The sequence below is a fragment of the Necator americanus genome, chromosome I, assembly GCF_031761385.1.
Source record: "Necator americanus strain Aroian chromosome I, whole genome shotgun sequence".
NCBI classification, from domain to species: domain Eukaryota; kingdom Metazoa; phylum Nematoda; class Chromadorea; order Rhabditida; family Ancylostomatidae; genus Necator; species Necator americanus.
In genome coordinates, this window is record NC_087371.1 from 8,016,972 (window position 1) to 8,038,525 (window position 21,554).

At 43.2% G+C, this 21,554-nt stretch overlaps 3 protein-coding genes across 5 annotated transcripts; 2 read left to right on the plus strand and 1 right to left on the minus strand.

The window, feature by feature from the left end:
- Window positions 1-833: 833 nt before the first annotated feature.
- RB195_004844 (uncharacterized protein) lies at window positions 834-10,599 on the minus strand (the record flags this gene model as incomplete). 2 transcript variants are annotated; one of them, XM_064182882.1, is made up of 20 exons in its annotated part: window positions 834-864; window positions 1,040-1,058; window positions 1,492-1,591; window positions 1,669-1,774; window positions 1,829-1,941; window positions 1,998-2,170; window positions 2,233-2,323; window positions 2,379-2,487; window positions 4,092-4,216; window positions 4,280-4,354; window positions 4,427-4,568; window positions 4,680-4,806; window positions 4,876-4,985; window positions 5,056-5,314; window positions 5,643-5,909; window positions 5,966-6,004; window positions 6,148-6,237; window positions 6,321-6,395; window positions 7,521-7,901; window positions 10,554-10,599. In XM_064182882.1, 20 exons carry the CDS (start codon window positions 10,597-10,599, stop codon window positions 834-836), a joined length of 2,478 nt encoding a protein of 825 aa, XP_064034148.1. The 2 variants fall into 2 exon arrangements, with proteins under 2 accessions (XP_064034148.1, XP_064034149.1); XM_064182881.1 differs by lacking the exons at window positions 834-864; window positions 1,040-1,058 and having other exon boundaries at window positions 1,463-1,591.
- A 1,696-nt stretch (window positions 10,600-12,295) lies between these two features.
- On the plus strand, window positions 12,296-15,274 carry RB195_004845 (uncharacterized protein; the record flags this gene model as incomplete). 2 transcript variants are annotated; one of them, XM_064182883.1, is made up of 1 exon in its annotated part: window positions 12,296-15,274. In XM_064182883.1, the coding sequence occupies one exon, from the start codon at window positions 12,296-12,298 to the stop codon at window positions 15,272-15,274; it is 2,979 nt and encodes a 992-aa protein (XP_064034150.1). The 2 variants fall into 2 exon arrangements, with proteins under 2 accessions (XP_064034150.1, XP_064034151.1); XM_064182884.1 differs by having other exon boundaries at window positions 12,368-15,274.
- Window positions 15,275-15,424: 150 nt separating this feature from the next.
- On the plus strand, window positions 15,425-21,243 carry RB195_004846 (uncharacterized protein; the record flags this gene model as incomplete). Its single annotated transcript, XM_064182885.1, has 5 exons — window positions 15,425-15,534; window positions 15,834-15,891; window positions 18,734-18,833; window positions 20,420-20,607; window positions 21,187-21,243. 5 exons carry the CDS (start codon window positions 15,425-15,427, stop codon window positions 21,241-21,243), a joined length of 513 nt encoding a protein of 170 aa, XP_064034152.1.
- Between the last annotated feature and the right edge of the window lie 311 nt (window positions 21,244-21,554).

The window sequence follows — 21,554 nt, forward strand, 5'->3', positions numbered from 1 at the left end:
CACCTCAGACGCCGATTGTATATCACTTGATCGACCTCGAAGTTACACCACTGTTGCTCCGCTCATATTATACAGCCAAGTCTAAGCCAAATATTTCCATTAAGGCATTAATGTTTCTGTAACAGAGTATGAAATGATATATGCAATAAAGTGTAGATTATAACCAGTGCTCCACATAGAGGCCCAAAAACATGAAAGTCATTAAGGCCCAAAAACTAACGAACAAAAACACCAAATAGAAAAAGGATGTATATACTGATATGATAAACACTTGACACCTACTCCTTGAATACATAATCGTTATGAAGTCCCAACTTTTTCCTTTTGTATGGTGGCGACGAGTGATGTCAGCCGAGACCCAAGCTAACGCTACGTTCTGGAAATCCACAAAACAAAAACACAGTGCAACGATGACTTATGAAGTCTCGTAGTTATGAATGTAAGGACCCCGAAATGGAGGAGCCGCTTCCCGAGATTAGGTTAGACAATTTTCGGAAACTTTCTGAGAATTGAGCAAGACTTTAAATTCAACCCTTTTTTGAATTTTCTTTTTCTGTACGAAATGCTTTCTTAGACATTACGATCTTAGACATTTTTGACTTGCATTAACTCGGAGAAAAAAAAACTATCATTTTCTTTATTATTGGCTGAAATGATCTTATAGTTAGATCTGAGCAGCATTGCTTGCATTCTTGACGTTGATTGCATTCCTGTCGCACCTTGTTCATAGCACGCTACTATGTCGGGGCGTTTGTGGACCGATAATTTCCAGCACCGCGTTATGTAGTTCTTGTACCTTCTGTGGTGTGGCGTTGTTCACTAGTAGAGTACCGCTACAAAATTTCGTCCGAAACATTAAAGTGTCTGAAAAACCGATATATTCAAATATTCAGTAGATGCAACTATTCGTCTATCTGGAGATAAAGTAAATGTATTTGCGATACTATTGGATGCCAATGTCTATCTGGGCTGTTAGCTGTTACTTTTCTTGTATTTATCTCCACTAAAGAATTCCTCTTTGGTATAAATAACCACCTACTTAGGATGCACTTGTTCTGCTATCCAGTTCTATCTGTCCACTGAACCTATCTGCTAGAACGTTTCCTGAATTGAAAAAATTTAAATAATTACGATTTCGAATAATTCGAACATAGAATTCGAGAGAAAACATAGCTCTGGGGAATTCACATTGCTGCTCTATAGCAATATGACATTTTCATAGCATAATAAATAAAATTCACAGTGCCCACAAAAAAATGTATTTCGTCACTGTATAACATAGCAATTTACTTCACAAAACAAAGGAATAATAACAGTAACCGTTACATTATAAAAAAGAAATATGAAGAGAACATCACTTCAAAAAAGACAAACACAGAGCATTCTTTTAGTAAAGAAATGCAATAATAACGAAAATACCGAACTATGGAACAAAGAAAGTCGAAAGCAATTTAAATTTTCACTAATCCCATTCTTCATCGTCACCAGTACCAGTATTATCCACTCCAGCACTTTCGTTATCGTCCCCAAACCCGCTAAATTTGCCGGTCGGAAAGCCACCAATCTCCATGTTGAGAAACTCGGGCACTTCCTTGTGAAAGAAATAAAATATGAGTCAAACTTGGGGTTATTCAGCAGAAAATATGAAGAGAGAAATGATAATCGTACTTGGCCAGCTTCAGTTAAAATTCCCACTAAGCTTTCTGCCAACTGCCTGTCTTCCGCTGCGTAGTAAAAGGAAGTCGCCCGTCCAGGATTCCCGGCACGTCCGGTTCTGAGAAGAACTCGCAGATACAAACAAACCAACACCATTTTTTTAAATGGTCACCTTCCAATACGATGGATGTAGTCCTCTCCCGTCGAAGGTAGATCGTAGTTAATCACGTGGTCAACACCTTTAATATCAAGGCCTCGTTCACCAACAGCTGTCGCAATTAGCACCTGAACAAAATCCATTGTCTGCCTGAATAATTCATTGGGAAGAAGAAAAGACACACCGCTTTTCTCCCGTACTTGAAATCGTTAATAGCCTCCGTCCGCAGGTCTTGACCACGATCTCCATGAATAGTCGTAGATGGTATTCCAGCTTGACATAGAAGCACTCCGAGGGTGTCTGCGAAGAACTTGCGCGATACGAAAACCATAGTCTTCTTATTGAACACATCAGCGTCTACAAACATAACTTTGGCACAGAGAGTGTACTTGTACAGATGAATAATCACTAAAAAATACCCTTATTTGCCACATATGATTTAAGGTCAATTTCAAGCATTTGAAGAAGTTTTTCTTTCTTTTGCTCGGCGGACGTGACTTCGATGATCTCCTATATACAGAAAACTAAGCTACAGACTCTTCAGAGTTGAAAAAGTTTTGTTTACCTGTTGGATGCATTTGTTAGCTACACCAATTTTACCACATGTGATCATCAAAAAGTCAGCTCTCAGCTGCTGAGTGGCAACAGATTGTACTTCTGGAGGGAACGTTGCGCTGAAATGTACTCGCTCATATTTCACGTGAGTCTTTCTCTCGCTTTTTAGTACGGTTGTAAATTTGAGATCAACTTACAAAACAAACAACCCATTTCTCTTCAAAATTTTCATCAGAAATTTTCAGTGGATATGTCTGCTTCTCCAAAACAATTTAGTAGCTCGTGAATTATATCCTAGCCGGTGATGCAGCGATTATGATCAGCGGTGTATAGGTAGAAAGTCAGCTATTTAGAAAGCAACTGCGGAGAATCTTCGCAGGATACATTCCATCACTAATTGCGTAGGCTAGGCTTGAGAAGAGCACATCTACGGGAGCCTCCTTACCCACACCAAAGTTCCATATGGACAACGCTAACCTGCCTGCAGCGCCACGCGTAACACCACGTAATCACTGTTGCTGCAACCCTCCACAACCGCCTGGGATCTAGACCCCTACCCTCTCTTCTCCTTAAGCCAACGCCGTGTGTGAAGTTCGCGTTGCGAGGGAGAGGAGTGAAAAACAAATGGAACAAAGGGAAAGAAGTGAAACGCGAATTGACGCAGCAAGTTGTGATACACACGAACATGACTAATTAAGCACGTAGTGTCGGAAAATGAGAAATAGATCTTTCCATCCAGTTGAAAGATATGTCACCATCAGGTGTATCAAAGTGTGATGCGCTGCTATCCTGCCCTACATCGACCTCATTTGAGAAACATAAAAAGGAAGAAAAGATATAGCATATTGAATCACATTGGCAGAAGCTTAAAATGATGGTTAAAAAGAAGCAAAGTTAACAAGAAACGCCATGCCGATTATTTGCGAGGGTTCCATTGGCGCCGAGAGTTCGGCAAGAAGGGCGAGGTCGCTTCCAAGTTCTGGGACATCGTTGTGCGACTTGTTGCGTTAATCCGCCTCTGCTTATGTTTCAGTTGCTAATAATTTCATTCTGTTGTTGATTTGATATGTACTACTAATAAATAATACGTAAATAAAGTCCTGACGTTAGTTAATTTTCTTTCGAATTTGGTTTCGCTCATTTCTGGTCTTTCGAGCGGTTCTCCCATGAAATGAATGTTCTATTCGTGATTAGCGGGGTCGAAAACACCAAGCGACCTTATTGGGAAAAATTTGGGTGCGGTACTATAAGTGGAATAGCACCAAAAATGCATTCCTTAGCAATGAAGTGAAAACTCGCTACGGAAAAAGTGATAAAAGCATTGTAATTGTTCTTCTATTTAGAATATACATAGACAAATATATAGTAGGGTCAAAATTACATGAAGCACTCTCTCAAGGCGCTTAGGTGGGGCGTAGCGGCTAGGAGCGTGGTGAAACCTTTGCTGGCACCACCCATCGTTGCTTTTGTGACGGTCCCAACTCGGTTCCAACTGCCGCCTCCACCACGCCGTTTCGAGCGCGTACGCAAATGCACCGCAACTACACTCGTGATTCATGTCGTTTTGACATGGCTATAGATTGGTCGGAACACCTGTATTTCAAAAATGAAATCAGCGCACACCACAATAAAGAGGCAAATCCCCTTTCAGCTTGCATTCCATAAGTACAGTGTCGCAACAATTGCAATGTTTTATTGAAAACTTAAACAACAGTCGACGTACCTGAACATAAATGTCTGTCTCTCTTCTCTTGGAGTTAGAGATGGATGACTGAAAATAAAGTTGATCGAGTCCTCGAATCCCAAATTCAACATGCGATCGGCTTCATCCAAAATCAGGTACTTAATCTATCAAATAAACATTCGTTATTCATCACTAATCAAAAAAAGAATTGGAATTACTGGGCCTACTTCGCGCAAGGAAATGAATCCATCGGACAAAAAGTGCTTTAACCGCCCCACCGTAGCGACCAGAATTGTAGCACCCTTAAGAAAAAACATCGTAAATGTGTGAGTTCTCTCATTCTGCCACCTCAATGACTTTTGAGCAGGACTTACGCGATTGAGCTGCTGTCTCTGGATCATTACAGCAGTACCGCCGTAGATGCATGCAACACGCAAAACGGTACCGTTCGCTAATTTTCGCCCCTCATTATAGATTTGAACAGCAAGCTCGCGAGTTGGAGCGATAATAATGCACCTAAATTCCAGAAACTGGTTCTCAAGAAAATAACGCCGCTCTTACAAGCTTTTGGACAATCGAATCTTTCTCGAAAAAAAGGTTCTGGTATCGAAAAGATGCGCACCACACCTAGGACAGCATGTGCGTTCACCAGCATCACTGAGATTCTGCGTACGTATCAGAGTTGTCATCACCGGCAGCAAGAATGCTGCGGTCTTTCCAGAACCGGTTTGGGCACATGCCATGATATCTCGCCCTGAAAGTAAATGGTTAGCCGAGAAAGGAGGATCTCCGTAGATATACGTATGGTAAGCATTTCTCCCACCTTTGAAAATAGCAGGAATCGCGTACTGCTGGATAGGAGTTGGGTTCTTGTATCCGCAGTTCACTATATTCTCCGCAATCTGTTCGGGTAGTTCGAGCTCTTCGAAAGACCTAATATACCTCTATATTCTCAGTATTTAATCTAGAATTTGTTTTCAGCCGGATTCTTAAAACAGCTCACGAAATCTTTTTTCCCTTCTCTGTCCTGCCATGAAGGCCTCCTTGAGTTAGCGTCACCTCAGCTTCAAACAGCTTTGTGAACATCTCTCCCTGTTCGATATGTTCTCTGTACAACATAGCTACGTCTTCGTCCTGGGGAACAAAAGTCGACGGCTGTTTCCTGGGTGGTTCATTGTTGGCCCGCATCTGATGGTTAGGTGGTGGATTTCGACATTCACGAGAGACATGATCCGTCTCGCCGCAGTTGTAACAACACTCATCTAGAATTCAGTGATGAACAACACGTAAAACTTGGCCATCCTAGTTAGTCTCACAATTAACAGCTGAGATTTTAAAGACTTCATCTTAAGTCATCTAACTGAACAGAACTTCGTCTTTCACTGTCAAACTACGTGACATAACTCATTTTTACCAAAAAGCACAGTTTAGCAAACGAATCATTTAGGTAAAGCAAGAGCTACATTTCACAGTGTTGGTGGTAACATTTCATTTTAACAAATAAATATACGTTACAAACAATGTTTTTGAACCGTCTCATTTTTACTAGAGAAAAAAAAGCTTATTTTCTTCTTAGAGCGAAAAACTCACCTCTACTCCTTCTTTGAGCGAAACTGCCGGCCGTAGAAACCGTGCCATTCCTACGAAAACCGCTTCTGTCACCAAATCCGCCCGATAGACCTCCCGAAAAGTCGTTCGACACCCGAGGAAAGGAGTTGTATTCGCTATTACTGTAGCCACCCCTCCCTCTGCTACTGCCGAAGCCAGCATCAGAGCAGCTGCCAAATCCAAATGAGCTGCTACCGCTTCCAGATCCACTGGCAGCGAAACCAAAGTTGCAGCCTTCGAATCTGCGACCTGATGTCACAGAAGTACCGCGGCTTACTTTCGAAGACAAAATTAAAACACATTACCTTCTCGGCGAACATCGCCTGAGTCGCTTCTGCAGTATCCTCAAAGAAAGTATCTTAAGGGGTGCAGTGATGAAGTTAAGCACTAGAGAGAAAGAGAGAGGACGAGAGAAAAAACCACTGTGACTTCATCGTAATAAGTAGCGGCAGCGAATCTAAGAAAAACCGAAAACCTAACACTTTACCTCCACGGGAACCCCCATTGTGTGGCCTACTCGGTCCGCAACAATCTCTCGACTGATGTCCTTCACCGTTGCAGTTGTAGCATTTCATATCTAAAAACAGCAGAAACAATATGTGGAAATTCTCTTTTTTCAAGGAGAGGGAAATTTAAAGAATAAGAGAAGATTAGTAGTACCGCGACGCTTATTAGAGTCAGTGCAATCACGAGACTGATGGCCGCCCTCGCCGCAGTTGTAGCATATCTGTGATCCTGAAGAGCATAAAGACAGTTCAAAATTTTCTTCATATTTTTCTGCATAAAACATACAATAGTACAACAGTAACAGTATAGTAACAGTAGTACAGGCAGCAATGACTTTTCCGCGACAAACGCAGTACAACCGCCCATTTGTTTTTGGCAGCACACCTATCTGACAGCAATGGATCCGTCTCACTGCTTTCCGATATATCGTGACAGGTTCTAACGGCGTGGAGTTGGTGCGCCGGCATCAGAAACCGTTAAAATGGGGGCGACGGGTCCCAGAGTGTAGAATTGGTGCTTCAGAAAGCACTGGGACGATTCCATGGAACTGATTCGTGCGATGGCACAAGAAGTTGGAATCAGCACGGATATCGGTGCGGAAGTACCGCAACAATTCCAAGCGCAGTGCTTCACCCTGATGTAAACCTCCGCAGTTTACGTGATATGACGTAGAGCTCTATCTTTATCAGTAATTTGATGAATTTTGCTGCTACCAAATCATTTTACAATCCTTGAAATCGAAAATGTATACCTATGTTACCTCATCTTTCACAGATTAGAATCTATGTTTGACAAACAGTGTTACCAGGAGAGAGGCCTGTAAATCCAGCAGTTCGCGTTTTTACATGTACAACGATCGTAATTATAATGACACCATGGTAAAAGCAAATTGTACGATATTTGACAAATCTCTTGAATAAAAAACAATCAAACTGTGATAACAATTTTTCTCGACACCTTGTGTATAGCTGTAGAACAAGTTTTGTCCTCCCATACTACTGTAGTGTTCAGATCCTTCGGTATATATACAAATGGATGTTGCTAGCTGAACCGAAAGAAAGTCTAAAGGGTTTTGTCTCTGCGCATTCTAGGCATTTCTATTCGCAGTCCTCTATTTCCGCGTGAGACCAATAACAGCCCTATTTCTGAAAATGTTCTATACATCTAGGACCCTGTGACATCAAAAACGGAGGAAATGTTCTACAGCCGTCAGTTTGTTTCGCTTCCCTTTTTTATCTTGAGCAATATGATGCCGATATAGCGGCTTTTTACGCTGCCCCTCGAACATAACAACTCAGCAATGACTTTTCAGAATTTTTCAGGAAGAAAGAAGTGAAAACGGAAAAATACTACCTCCTCCGCGCCCATATCTGGAATAGTTGCCAAAACTGCCAAATCCTTTCGATCCGAATCCTGAATCCGCACCAGCTCCGAACGTGTTACCGGGTCCTCCACCAGAACCATAACTTCCAAAACCAGAATTTTCTCCGAAAACAGAATCATTGTTGTTTGAACCAGAGCCAAATCCAGAGTTATCGGCAAAACCGCCTCTTCGTCTTCCTCTCGAACTTCCACTATGACTCGAAATACTATCGCTGAAACCTCCACTGATCTTTTTGGATGTGATACCGCATCCAGTAGGTTTAGTGTCCGAGTGATCTTCTCTATAGTCACAGCCGAAGGTGTCGCCAGAATCATGTTTCATGCATTCGTTGGAAGTTGTTTCCCATGCGTCTAAAAAAAGCAAAGAAAAACTAGTCTAAGGATTAGTATTCTATCAATAGGATAACCCAATTAAAAACCACCAGCAGAGAGGCGCTATCGTATAAAGCAGTTATAAGTTTATAGCCGTACAATGAGTGTGATTCTCAGCACGCACCTAATAGTAGCTCACGTTAAAAAAAAAGGATTCAGGAGAGTATGTTTTTACTGTATGAAGGAATGATGCTGCAAAATGACAAGAAAATGAGTGTCAGTGAGGCACTTTAAGAGGCATCAAAAAAAAAGAGATATGCCTGAAGATGTCGAATGCCGCAACTATATTACCAATTACTATTCTAGGGAGAGGCAAAGCGACGGTAAGAGGGAGCACGTAAGAAGCAAAGAAAGTGCGTACGTTGCGACAGACACGTCGTGGGGTGTATCCTTAGGAACCCATATTTTCTGTGACAATTTACCATTAGGGGAAGTGGCTGGCAACGATGATCGGTGGCTGCGCTGCGCAGGAGTAATTTGTTTGGTTAGCTATCTTTTACAGTGATAAAACTGACGTTTTAAAGCTAGGACACACTTTTTTCCTGTAGATTCAGATAAAAGCTAGATTGTTCTAGAAGCTTCCTAACCAAAGGTATGTAAGAGCGTTTCTGTTGTGCTACCGTTGTAATGCACATGAATGAACGTCGTCTCTGACTAATCTTCTTCCTCGAGTGGAAGCAACATCAACGAGGAGAGGATCACTACCTATACCTACGACGTCAACAACTGACTCCGCAGTTTCGACAAGGGAAAGTTTCTTTCAATAACTTACCACACACTGGACACATACTCGCCGGATTCCCGGGGAATGCTGCGTTAGGAGCTGCTGCCCGGCAGTAACACGGTCGACGCCAAAGCATAGAGGCGGCAGTAGCCACAATCCAAAGAGAGAGACCGAGGCGTGCCGCCGTTCACTTTCTCCTCGCCAACGGGCAGCCCTCTGGTCACAAGCCACTAACCTGAGACCTTGGGTTGGAAAACAGTCCGCTGTATCCACTCTATTCGACAGATCTTGCCCTATCAGACTACAACTTGTTTCGGACTCATAAGCGTTCCACGAAACAAAGTTGTTATTCTTTTTTTCTCACTCACCTCAAATCCGCTGTTGAAATATTCTTTGAGTCTTAACCCTACTCCCAGAAAGATGGTACACCGTCCTATGCACTCATGGTGAGCACATCGATGGATAGTCACTAAGGTGTAGTTAAGAAACTGGAGAATGGCATGGGGTGCACCAGTGTAGAAAAAATAAGTACCCAACCTAATAATATCAACAGATCGTTGCGCTGTTCTTATCCTAGGCCCCGCTCATCCAGCTCATTTACGTAGTATTAGGTAAGAAGATTGAAATCTCCAGTAATGATTCATTACAGCCAGTCGCATTTATAAAACATTTATAAAAAATCAACAGCTAGCCACAGCTGTACCCACGATTGGTATTGATGTTTATTAAATTAATTAATATTAGTTAACGAAGATCAATACATAGAGCGTGAGTACACCTCAAGGAAAATTAATGAAAGTCATCACTGTACTGACAGTACGGCTGTGTTTATAAGCATCGATCTGTTGGATGCGATAATAAATGAAGTGATTGCTCGCCAAATGGCACAATTGGAAGAATAGAAGGAATAAAATACTGTAAAAAAATTGAACGTTGAATGATGACTACCTATCTTCTTTATCCACACGGAGCGAACTTTAAAATGTGTCAAGTTGTTTGTGCCCTAAAATTCGCCTTTGCCTTATGCTCACTTCAACTGACACCATTTGAAAACTTTCACCGAATGAAAAAGCCGAAAAAAGGTGAACCTCCCATTTCAGACGGTGATTGACACTTTTCGTGAGGAGAGCATCACACTCTTTGCTCCCATAAGTAAATAATCAATTCACTTCTTTGATTCACTTCCTAATACCTTAATAAATATTCAAATGCGTTTTCTACATTTCCCGCGAATTCCAATTTCAACATTTGCTGCCTTGCTAGATTTATTGTTCTTTTCAAAATTTCTCCAAAGCAAATTTTATTTGTCATTGCATTAGAAACAAGACCGATGGGATGGGCGTATATTAAAGATCACAGCTAGGATATTCCTGTTCTGTGCTACCGAGAGTCTATTTTGCCAGCACACAGGCTGCAGCTGTGGGTTTCTAAGGGTCGTCCGCCTTACAAGACGCAATTTTCTGGGCAAGGCAACTACAGACATCTGTAAACAGTTCAGAAGTGCAGGGAATTAAAGAAAAAACATAACTGCAAAACGCATTAACAAATAACGCATGTATTCAGAAGTGGGTGGGCAATGCGTACTTTCATCTAATGTCTCACAAGAAGAATGTTCTCCCGGTCAACAGGAAGATGACATTTTGCTTGTCAACTATTAACTAGTTTTTTTGAAGAAATTGTGACAAGCCTCATTCACCTCTTATTTTCATAATAACGTTTTCATAGCTCACGGATGGAAGACTTTTACATGAGAACGGAAAAAGGAAACCATTCCCAAATACAACACGTTTGAGCGTTCCCGTTCTCTTTGAGTACCGCTCTTTCATAAAAATTTGCGAAAGAAATATCCACTGATTGATAAAGTAAACAACAACAGAATAAGAGCACAATTTTAAAGAGTAAATTACCTTCTCCAACACCATTATTAACTTCTCCCCATGAGTCGTCGCTCATAGTGGTCCTTCTAATTGACACTAGATCATATGTATTATATCACGCCAAATCGAGAGGACAATGAGAAAACCAGATAGAACAACGCACCTCTTCACGAATCCACCTATCTGAAAAATGGACCTTAAAAGTTCGTCATTTCCCACTGTTCAATCACAGTTAAAAATTTTACAGCGAAAAAAAAAACTGGACTACTGTAGACACGGTGTGCAGGAACAAGTAAAGACCTAGAATCTTTAAAAACATCACAAACATCCTGAAAACATAGGAGAAAACCTCTAGAATCGTTTAAGAAAGAAAGAAACCAAAGCAAAAAACACGTCTCCTAAAAAGTGAAAGATGGATTGTGAACGCAAGCGTTTTGCGCGAAATACAATTTAAATTCGATCCCAATAGATGTTCAAGTTTGTACCGAGTTACTGTAGCCGTTTGTCTGCAGATCTTCAACATTTGTTCGTATCGACTACGTATGGATGAAATAGTAGTAATTTGGATTTGATTCTGCTCTGGAAATAGTAAAAGGATTCTTTGTTCTCATTGTCTTTCTCTTTATTCTTTTCCTTATTCTTTATTCCTTCGTTTTCATTTCTTAATTTCCTACACTTATCACCCGAGGCGAAGCGTTGAAATCAAGATTGGGACTGGAAGGACTTCAAGATCTATTTAAAGGCAGCTTATCATAAAACTGAAGTACAGTCGGGTCAAAACGACATGAATCACGAGTGTAGTTGTGGTGCATTTGCGTACGCGCTCGAAACGGCGGGGTGGAGGCAGCAGTTGGGACCGTCGCAAACTGCAGCAATAGGTGGTGCCAGCAAAGGTTTCACCACACTTCTAGCCGCTACGCTACACCGAAGCGCATCGAGAGAAGACGCGTACGCAATTGCGTACGAGGTTCATGCCATTTTGACCCTACTATAGATAGCAAACCTGTAGAAAACTATATAGTTCGGGTAGTAGCTTAGGAGTATGGGCATGCTAGCCGCTTAGCCTCCCTTAATTGTCTTGAAAAACGGTATGGAAACCGGGGTTTTTTCCTACGAGTCACGAGAGGACGCGTCACCTTTGTGCACTCGCCGCGTCCACCAGCGAGCGGTCGAAGATCAATAAGATCTCCTCACCAGCCTATTCAAGTATAACTAGTTAGGAATGTTGAGTAGACCGAAGAATGTACAAAGCGGCGCGTTCTAACTTACTTCGTATGGACAAAACCCGTTCCCACGCCGTTTTTGAAGACGACTAGGGAGAATTAATAGGAGAAGTGCTCATGTTCGTAGTCTACACCAAGAACTCTATATTTTCCCACACGTTTTCCAACTGTTCGTGTGTTTTAGTTTCGTGACGCGCTGCTGCTTTTATCTGTTGTTGGTGACGTTGGTTTCATTTTCGATTAGTATCAATTATTGATATATTGAGTGGTCAAAGCAGTCACTGACAGCTGCTGCAAATCCTACCTCACGCCTCAAAGCGGCGCAGCGGTGGCCCTGGCCGTCGGGCAGCTATGGTGGCGAGACTTCGTCTCGGCAGGTTCAACCATGCCACAAAGGTGTCCGGCTAGTAGCCCGGTCCTTGGGCCAAGGCTACAGGCTAGCTAAGTGAGGAGGTAGTACGACGATTCCGGTGCCAGGCTGCTAGCTTGCTAGTGCGACAAGCCGACCGAGGACAACACCCCCGTCGCGTCATACTGCTAATGTCTACTATGTGTTCTTCAGAAGCTAGGGCGTACCCCAGAAGCGACGCGCATTGTCCTCGCCCGGGCAATGTGGCAAATATGCGAGGGCTACCGGCTAGAGGACGAAGCCGGCCAAAGAAGTTAGTCCGCAATCGCAATCGCCAGCAACATCCAGTGCGCTTGGCAACACTTAACGTTGGGACGCTAACTGGAAGAAGTCGTGAACTGGCAGACAGTCTCAGAAAACGCCGTGTTGACATATGTTGTGTACAGGAGACTCGCTGGAAAGGCTCCAAGGCAAGGGAATTAGGCGATGGCTACAAGCTGATCTACCACGGCACATCAAATCGCAACGGCGTTGGTATTATATTGAACGAGTCGTTTAGAAATAGCGTCACAGCGGTGGATCGACTATCGGATCGCTTGATGGCTGTAAAAGTAGATACAGGAGAAGTGGAATTGCGAGTCGTCTCTGCTTATGCGCCACAGATGGGCTGTAGTGAAGAAGAGAAGGCGTGCTTTTGGGAAGATCTGGAGCAGTACGTCCAATCCCTGGAAAGCGAAGAAGTACTTTTAATCGGAGGAGACTTCAACGGACATGTCGGTTCCCGGAAAGACGGATTCGAGAGTTGTCATGGTGGATACGGCTATGGAGCTCGTAACGACGACGGGTTGCGAATCCTGGAGTATGCTGTTGCAAGTGACTTGATCATTGCTAACACGCAGTATCGGAAAAGAAAATCGCATTTGATCACGTACACCAGCGGCGGTCGTGAAACACAAATAGATTTCTGGATGTTACGCCGACGAGATCGCCGACTTCTGCAGGATTCAAAAGTCATCCCTACAGACCATGTCGCTGCCCAACACCATCTGCTCGTTATGGACTTGAAAATCTCCCGTCCAAGGAAGAGACATCCAAGGACTGAAACACAGCGCATCAAATGGTGGAATCTGAAGGATCGAAAGGAGGTATTTTTCGCGTCCGTGGCTCCATCTACACTTCCCCACCCTACTCGTAGTGTGGAGGAAATGTGGTTGTCTACTTCCAGCGTTATACGTTTGACCGCGGAAAACACTCTGGGAAAGACGACTCTAGGTAAGCCAAAGGTACAAAAGGCTACGTGGTTTTGGAACGAGGAAGTTCAGGCGGCAATTCGTGAGAAGAAGTCCAAGTATAAGCTCTGGTGGAGGACGCGTCAGCCTGAAGATCGGGGTGCTTACCTAGCGGCGAAGAGGGAGGCTAAGAAGGCAGTCTCCAAGGCGAAGTCGGACCGCTACAAGGCTGTGTACGACATGCTTGATACCAGAGAAGGCGAGGGGGCAGTGTATCGTTTAGTCAGAGCACGTCATCGCTCAACGTTGGATATGGAGCACACCAAGATCGTTAAGGGAGCTGATGGAGCCGTTCTGCGCCGCTCTGGTCAGATCCTGGAGAGGTGGCGAGAGTACTACAATCACTTGTGTAACGAAGAGTTCTGTCATCCTCCCATCCCAACCGTTCCCAGCGTCGAGGGTCCTGTTCTACCAATTACTGCCGTCGAAGTCAGTGCTGCCCTCGCAAAAATGAAGTCGAACAAGGCAACCGGTCCTGATGACATACCTGTTGATATCTGGAAGCTGCTAGGAGATCGAGGGTCCATGTGGCTCGCAACTCTATTTAACAAGATCGTTGCAGAAGGACGGACTCCAGACGTTTGGCAAACTTCCGTGACCGTGCCTGTCTGGAAAGGGAAAGGAGACATTGCTGACTGCACCTCGTACAGGCCTATACGACTGCTCTGCCATACGATGAAGGTTTTTGAGCGTGTCCTGGAAGCTCGTCTGAGGAAAATTGTTAGCGTTTCACTCAACCAGTGCGGTTTTGTGAAGGACTGCAGCACTATAGATGCTATCCATGCTGTCCGAATCCTCCTGGAGAAACATCGAGAGAAGAACCGCAGTGTGCATCTTGCTTTTCTCGATCTCGAGAAAGCTTTCGACCGTGTCCCACATGAGCTGTTATGGATGTCCATGAGGTCGCATAGAGTACCAGAAGAATATGTGCGGTGGACGAAGCTGCTTTATGCGAAGCCTACCAGCGTTGTACGATGTGCTGTTGGAACAAGCAGGCCATTCCCTGTACGAGTAGGGGTTCATCAGGGTTCATCCCTCTCACCTCTGCTGTTCATACTGTGCATGGACACGATAACGAAGGAAATCCAGAAGCAGCATCCGTGGACTCTACTCTTTGCCGACGATGTCATGCTCGCGTCGGAGTCTCGAGATGATCTTCAGAAACAAGTGCAGTCTTGGAAGGATCAGCTGCAGCAATATGGATTGCGCCTCAACACATCAAAAACTGAGTACATGGAGTGCGGACCAAGGATAGAGGATGGTTCAATTCGTGTTGATGGCACCGAATTAAACAAGGTGAACTGCTTCAAGTACCTTGGATCCAAAGTGACTTCCACAGGCGACATTGATCAAGAAGGTCGAGCACGTGTTAATGCTGCATGGATGAAATGGAAAATGGCAACAGGGGTACTGTGCGACAAGAAAGTCCCTGTTCGACTGAAGTCGAAGATCTACAGGACGGTTGTGCGTCCTGTTGCCCTTTACGGATGCGAGTGCTGGCCGACAACGAAAGCCTTGGAAAGAGTGCTGCACGCTATGGAGATGCGGATGTTGAGGTGGACGATAGGTGTGACGCTAAAAGAGAAAGTATCCAACGACACTGTGCGCTCCATCTTCGGTGTCGTCCCGATAACTGAGAAGATGAAGGAGGCGCGACTGAGATGGTTTGGTCACGTATTGCGGCGGGAGGAAGATTCTGTTGCCAAAACCGCTCTGAAGCTCGACGTTTCAGGAGTGAGGCCGCGCGGGAGGCCAAAGATTCGCTGGTTAGACCGTGTGAAGCTGGATATGATAGATGCACGTTTGTGTACGGCTGATGCAATGGATAGAACCAAATGGAAGACAAGAAGCAGAAAAGCGGACCCTGCAACAACGCGGGACAAACGCTAGGAAGAAGAAGAAGAAGAAGAGCAGTCACTGACAGCTTTGTCGTCGTCTAAATGGAGGGAATCAGAGCAGATTCCCCGATTGCTTTGGAATCTAGCACGTCTTTTTTTTTTGTTGGAAATTGTTTAGCAAAGAGATGCTGGGCACTGGTACATGGAATACAGCTATGAGCTGAAAGCTGACCAGACGTTTGGTCATCTGATTTTCGGAGGAGTAATCTACAGATGCGTTAGTATCTATGTCACGAAAATGATAAACACTACGTAAGTCGCATTATTTGCCTCTGCAAATGTTTTTCTTGACGAAGATATGTGAGAGTTCGATCGTTGCTGGGTCTATACTTTCGGGGATAGAAAGAGTATGACACTTCTTTCAGTAATTTCCAGAGAAGAAACTAGTGTAGAGGAAGATTAAAGATTTTGTCGATGGAATCAACCAAATAACTAAATTACGATAAGCCCAGCTATGAGTCCTTATCCCAGTGGCTTTCACAGCAGCGATAGTTCTTTCCGTAATTTCCAAAGTAACTTAACTTTGGTCTATCCTAACTTTCTTTTTATAGCGTTCTTTCTTTCGCGGATTCCTTTCTTCTCCTCATCTTACTTCTGCATGTGTGTGGTGTATGTGTGACCTAAAGGTAACCAGTTCCGAGATCGTAGCCACCTTGAACACACTGGCGTTCTACGGCCTCCGCTTTCATGATCTTGTCGTAGCTTCTAGCTTTATACCTGTTTTCTCGTATTTCTCGATTCCGTTACCTGTTCCATTTAACTCACGTCATTTTCAAGATTTGTGTCGCGTTAATACATCACCAGGTTTCTATGTGCATGAAGTTTTTATGAAAAACAGTTACTTCTGTCTTGAGTATTTCTAGTGAATTTGATTAATGTAGTAAACGACGTGTTCGGTGTATTATCTGCAACGAAAAGGACTGAGCCAGGTTCCACTGACAGTAAATTGGGTTCTGATTTCTTCAACCACTCAGACAAAGTGTGTTTCTTTTTTCCTTCTTTTCTTCTTTACACCATTGGTGAATGTGAGAAAAAAACTCCTCTAGGATAGCAGTAGCATGGGAGAAAAACACACCGTGTTCGGTCCGCGCAATTTGCAACATACCGTTTTCTTATACCGTTTCCCGTTCAATGCGTTCATTATTCGGCCGATAGATAAAATAACAACCTGAAACGGTGTGTATAGTCCGTTCAAAAATCCATTATTTCTGTTACGTGTTTCTTCCGACGGGCCTACAGAAGACGTTCACACGGTGAGGTCGCCCTTGTCAAGTTCAGCGTTGCGCTGAAGACATAGGTGTGATAGGGAGAAGCCGGACCCTCCTCAGGTGAAGGGGGTTCAGCTTATGGGGTGCAACTGAAGTGAAGGGGGTCCTTTCGCCAACCGTCCAAAAATGAATGGGGTAATTTCGCCAACCGTTTAAACGTGAAGGATGTCCCTTCCCCAACCGTTCAAAAATGAAGGGCGTCAGAGCACCGGCTCCGACTATCGCATCTATGGCTGAAGATAGGATATTAGTGCGCTGCAAATGATGTTCGCGATCAGACGGGAACAATCTAAAATTGCGTTCGACTCGAACGCTAGGCTTATTCCATGGAAAGTCTATAGTAAGGCTTATGGCGTATCAATCCGCTTGGGATCCGCCTACGGACTTGACTGCAATTCGGAATCGTTGGTAATCGGGGTCACACAGGTTTACAGGCAGCTTGGGTCATACAATCACTCCAGAAGTCAGCCGATCGATCAAATCAGTGTTTTCATGCTCCCAGACAAGCAACTCATCGACCCTTTGGTTGGCAGTAGGTCGGTTTCGAACCATCGAGCGTGCGGCGACAGCGGACATCTTACCGACTGCTTGACAAACGTCATGTCTTGAATTATGGTGCGATTAGCTTTTATTATGCCATTTTGCACTATAAATCAAGACGTTTGGCGCCTTCAATATGAGGAAAGAGAAGAGCGAGAATTTATGAAGCAAGAGAAAAGCACATTCGTCACAGTGACTTATTGAAGACATTCTGCGTCGACAAGACTAATTTTCTTTCATATTGACGAAGCAGGCTATTCATTAGTTGAGGACATGCCGACAACATGATTCCATAGATCAAATGGCCACATTTTTCATTTTCGGCATCTTTTTCGGACACCTACGTGGTTAGTAAATCAGGTAATTCACCTCCATTGCACTTTTCCTTTCAACTTCATAACTCCTAGCTATGTATTAATAGCTTAGATTTCTGGAGATTATCATTGTTATTCAGAATGTAGAGTTTCACAGATTTTTCTTTCTTTATTTACAAACGTTTCCCAGCAGTATCAACTCTTCTACCTGTCCTATCTCTCTGTCGAGTATTTCTGGCTTTTCGTTGCCCACTTCCGGTCCCCGTTTGTTTGTTGTTTGCACTTATGTTCAAGCTGGCCAGTTGCAATGCGTTCGCTGCTGTCTCCAGAAGATTTTCCACCGCAATATTGGTATTTCTATGAGATCTTAATGTACCCATGTTATGGTGTGTTTAATAGCCTTAGTCACTGGCTAATCCAGTCACTGTGAAACTCTCATTCGACCTTCTCTTCCCTAGAAACCTATGGTTACGGTAAGCTAGAATTTTTCGATTGGTTCTCCTCTTTTTTTCGCCTTCGCTGCCCTACAGAGCTTTCCTGCAATTGACTCCCTAGTCCATACTTCTAAAGAACATTACTGCAGAAATATTTCAGTAGCAAAAATAACAGGTCTTTCTTTTTTTTTCTTTTTTTATCACTCTTTTTCTTCTTCTTCGCATACTTTCTGTTGGGACCGGTAGACTTCAAAAAGTAAACATGTAAATATCGGCTAGAATGTTTACAAAGGTGTTACCTCCTCAGACACGATTGTATTAGATATCGTGTAGCGGTCCTAACCTACCCGATATGCTTCATGCGTCAGTATGCTTTTCCCTCAAATTCAGTTCTCGATAAACTTCAAACTGGCTTCCGCTTCAAGCTCCCATATCCGGTGCAGTTATTTAGTCGTTTCTCAATTTCAGGAATTTTGATCCTTTTGTATTCCTCATTCAGCGTTGGACTAACTCAAACCAACTAACTCGTGCTCAATCAAATTTTCTAGACCAAATATTCCCTCATGTTTTCAGTGGACAGTTTTCGTGACTTAGTTCCATTATAAATTATTAAATGAGTTATAAACTACAGCAAGGTAAAAACGAAATGAAGAACGGCGCAGTTGCGTAAGCGGTTGCGAGAAAAGAGATTTCGCGAAAAAAAAATCCATGCTCTAGGAAAGTAACAGTTGCAGAGGACGAACTAGAAAAATTTAAAAGAAGAGAACATATTTCCGTGTAGCGTGGCTTTTCTACTTGATTTAGAGTCATTCCTCCTTTGGGGTACAATTTTCGCAGTAAGACAGAAATGATTTCCTCGTTTGCGCTTCTAAATTGAAGTTAATTCATGTTATAGCAAAAGAGGTTCGGCACATCAAAGTTCCATTTGATTAAGGAACGAAAGGCGAACGAATTGCACAACGATAGTGCAGGATTCCTCGAGAGAGGAAATGGAGGTGCTTGAAGATACAGTAGGTCGAGTTTCTGGGGCGAGGACAGCACCGGCTTCAAAGTCTTAGAAAAAAAAAAGATAGTTTAAAGACGTTTGTCAGTTAAACTTTCATGACACAACATGTCATGAAAGCTTCATTCGATTTGAAACAGATCCACGCTGGAACGTTTCCAAAAAGTTCCCAGAAAAACTGGAGAGTAGTAAACCCGCTGCAAAATCATCAGAATCTCATGCCACCATTTCCCCCAGGGATGGTCGTTTAGTGACGACAAGTTGTTCATGCATTCTATCGCTTCCGTCCAGGATTCACTGCCCTACTAGTTCTGATGGCTTGATGGACAGTCAGTGTATTCATGTTTTCTTGTTATGCCAACGAGGTTTAGGTGAAACTTTTTTATTGGCCTGACGTTTCGACAAACTCAGGCCAATAAAAAAGTTTCAAAAGTGACTTGGAGATTGATCGACAGTCAGTTACCTGGCTATGATCCTGTGATACTGTACCTTACACCTCTATCATGAAAATATGCGCGCTTCTTTAGTTCAAAGATATACATAAGGAGATGAGTTTGCTGGGTAGTCTACCAGAGCAGTAAGAGAAAATAAAACAATGGTGCATGACTGACCACGTCAATTTGGCGGAAAGTCGGGAAAAAAAGAACTTTTGAGAAATAGCTGTTACACGACCTCAGGAGAAGTCGTTTTGATCGAACGCGTCGAATGTACACTCGAAAAATTGTACGCTATATAGATTATATGATGAAGTTAGAGAACGGCACAGAGCACTGACTCGTCATTAATTCCTGGAAGGCTGACCGGGGATAAACGGGTACTTCCGCTTACGTTTTCGCATTCTGTTAGAAAGAGCGCATATTACATATTTATACTTATTTATTTGTTCAATAACGGAATATCATCGTAAAATAGACACCAAAAACTTATACGCCTAATATTGTAGCACAGATAGGTTACAGCTCTTCCCTACTAAAAAAAATCTGACAATATCTTGAAGGACATGAAATAAACAAATTGACCTATGGAAGTTGACTCATCTGGCATATTCGCCGGACGTTTCATTTGCCCGCTGTCACTTTTTCAAATCCTTGAAATAAACTAACTTTAGTTCGAACCAATTAATTAAATGAACCAATTTTATTTCTTGTCAGCAAAAATATGTAGCTTTGGATTACTCATAACTCGCCTGGTAAAATCTCCTCTGATCTGAGAGCTATCGTTTAAAGTTCCATGTTAAAAACAGACGTTAACACATTTCTAAGGACAATCTGTCTTCATTAGAAACCGTGAAATCTACCGTAAGAATCACACCTTGTAGCCATGGTTTTCCGCAACCTCATAATTCCAGAAAGTTGCACAAAAATCGATAACTTTTTGAGGTTTGGAAAGGCAATTCCCATTCTTAGAACTCAGTTGCTAATGTAATATGCTTCTAGAGACATGCATCTATGGAATTTTCCTAGAAAAACTGTTCTTCAGCATTTGTTTACAAAAATATCTGCAAATATCACCTGTGCTGTCGTTGTTCGTTGACTTACTCGAGAGGGCATCAGTAGTACTTCATATTCTTCTTTCAAGGACTTCTAAAAATAAGCTGCAGAGAATTAGAAGTGACGAGCTCACAGACACTTCTATTATTAATTCATTGCTTTTGCTTGACATTCCCTACGCTCTCGGCACAAGACGAATATGACGTGGTGAAGAAATCCGAAGAAGAGACCTCTTCGACCGATTGCATTTGGAAGCGCCACGTGGAGGAAAATATGGTAGGGGGAGGGGGAGAAGGCACTCAGTCGGGCCCTCATTTCTGGAAGCCCTTCTTCTTTTTCTTCGTTCTAGTAGCTTCAGGCTGCATGTCACATACCCTCTAAGAATAATGCTTAGTTTTTAAAGGCATCACCCCACGAATCTGAGCTTGTGCAGATTTTAGGTGGAGTATTCTTATAAGGGATAGTAGATTATGGAGAGGAGGGCGATTACGTCCATTTCTTCCCAAACGCCGTAAAAAACGGCCCGGAAGATGCGGCGCCGCATGCGGCTGGCGTGCTCCAGTCGAGCTCCCTGTAGAAAATAGTGCGCCAGAACGCCTGAAGCCGTATCTTCCGGGCCGTGTTTTACGGCAGTTAGGAAGAAATGGACGGAATCACCCTCCTCTCCATAATCTACTATCCCTTATAAGAATACTCCACCTTAAATCCGTACCACCTCAGATTCGTGGAGTGATGCCTTTAAAGCTCGGACTGATTTAGTTATTTACTTCCAGAAATAAGAGCGCGGTTGAGCCTTCCCCTTCCCACACACCCCAACTACTTCTTACTCGACGCGTGCGCAAGTGGCTTTCTCAGGTAACTTGTACGAACAAATGCAGTTTCGCACGGATGTCTTCAAGGCGATTAGGATAAATTGGACGGGCCATGGTCGTAAGCTACTATCCAAACTACGTAGCTTCCCACAGATACCCTATTTACGTCAATTTCGTGATACGATGCCTTTAAGGGCAGCATATCACGAAATAGTGGCGGCGTCCGTGGGAAAAGCTAAAAATGGGATTGTAGATTGCGGGATTCGTGGTGGTTCCGCTCACTATCGGTCGAAGATAAGTGATGTCTCCTCAACTGCCTATTCAAGTAAAACCAATGGATATTTATTGAGGCTCAGGTGATCGGAACGTGTGCGTAGAGGAGCGTTCTAACGTACCACATAATGACCAAAG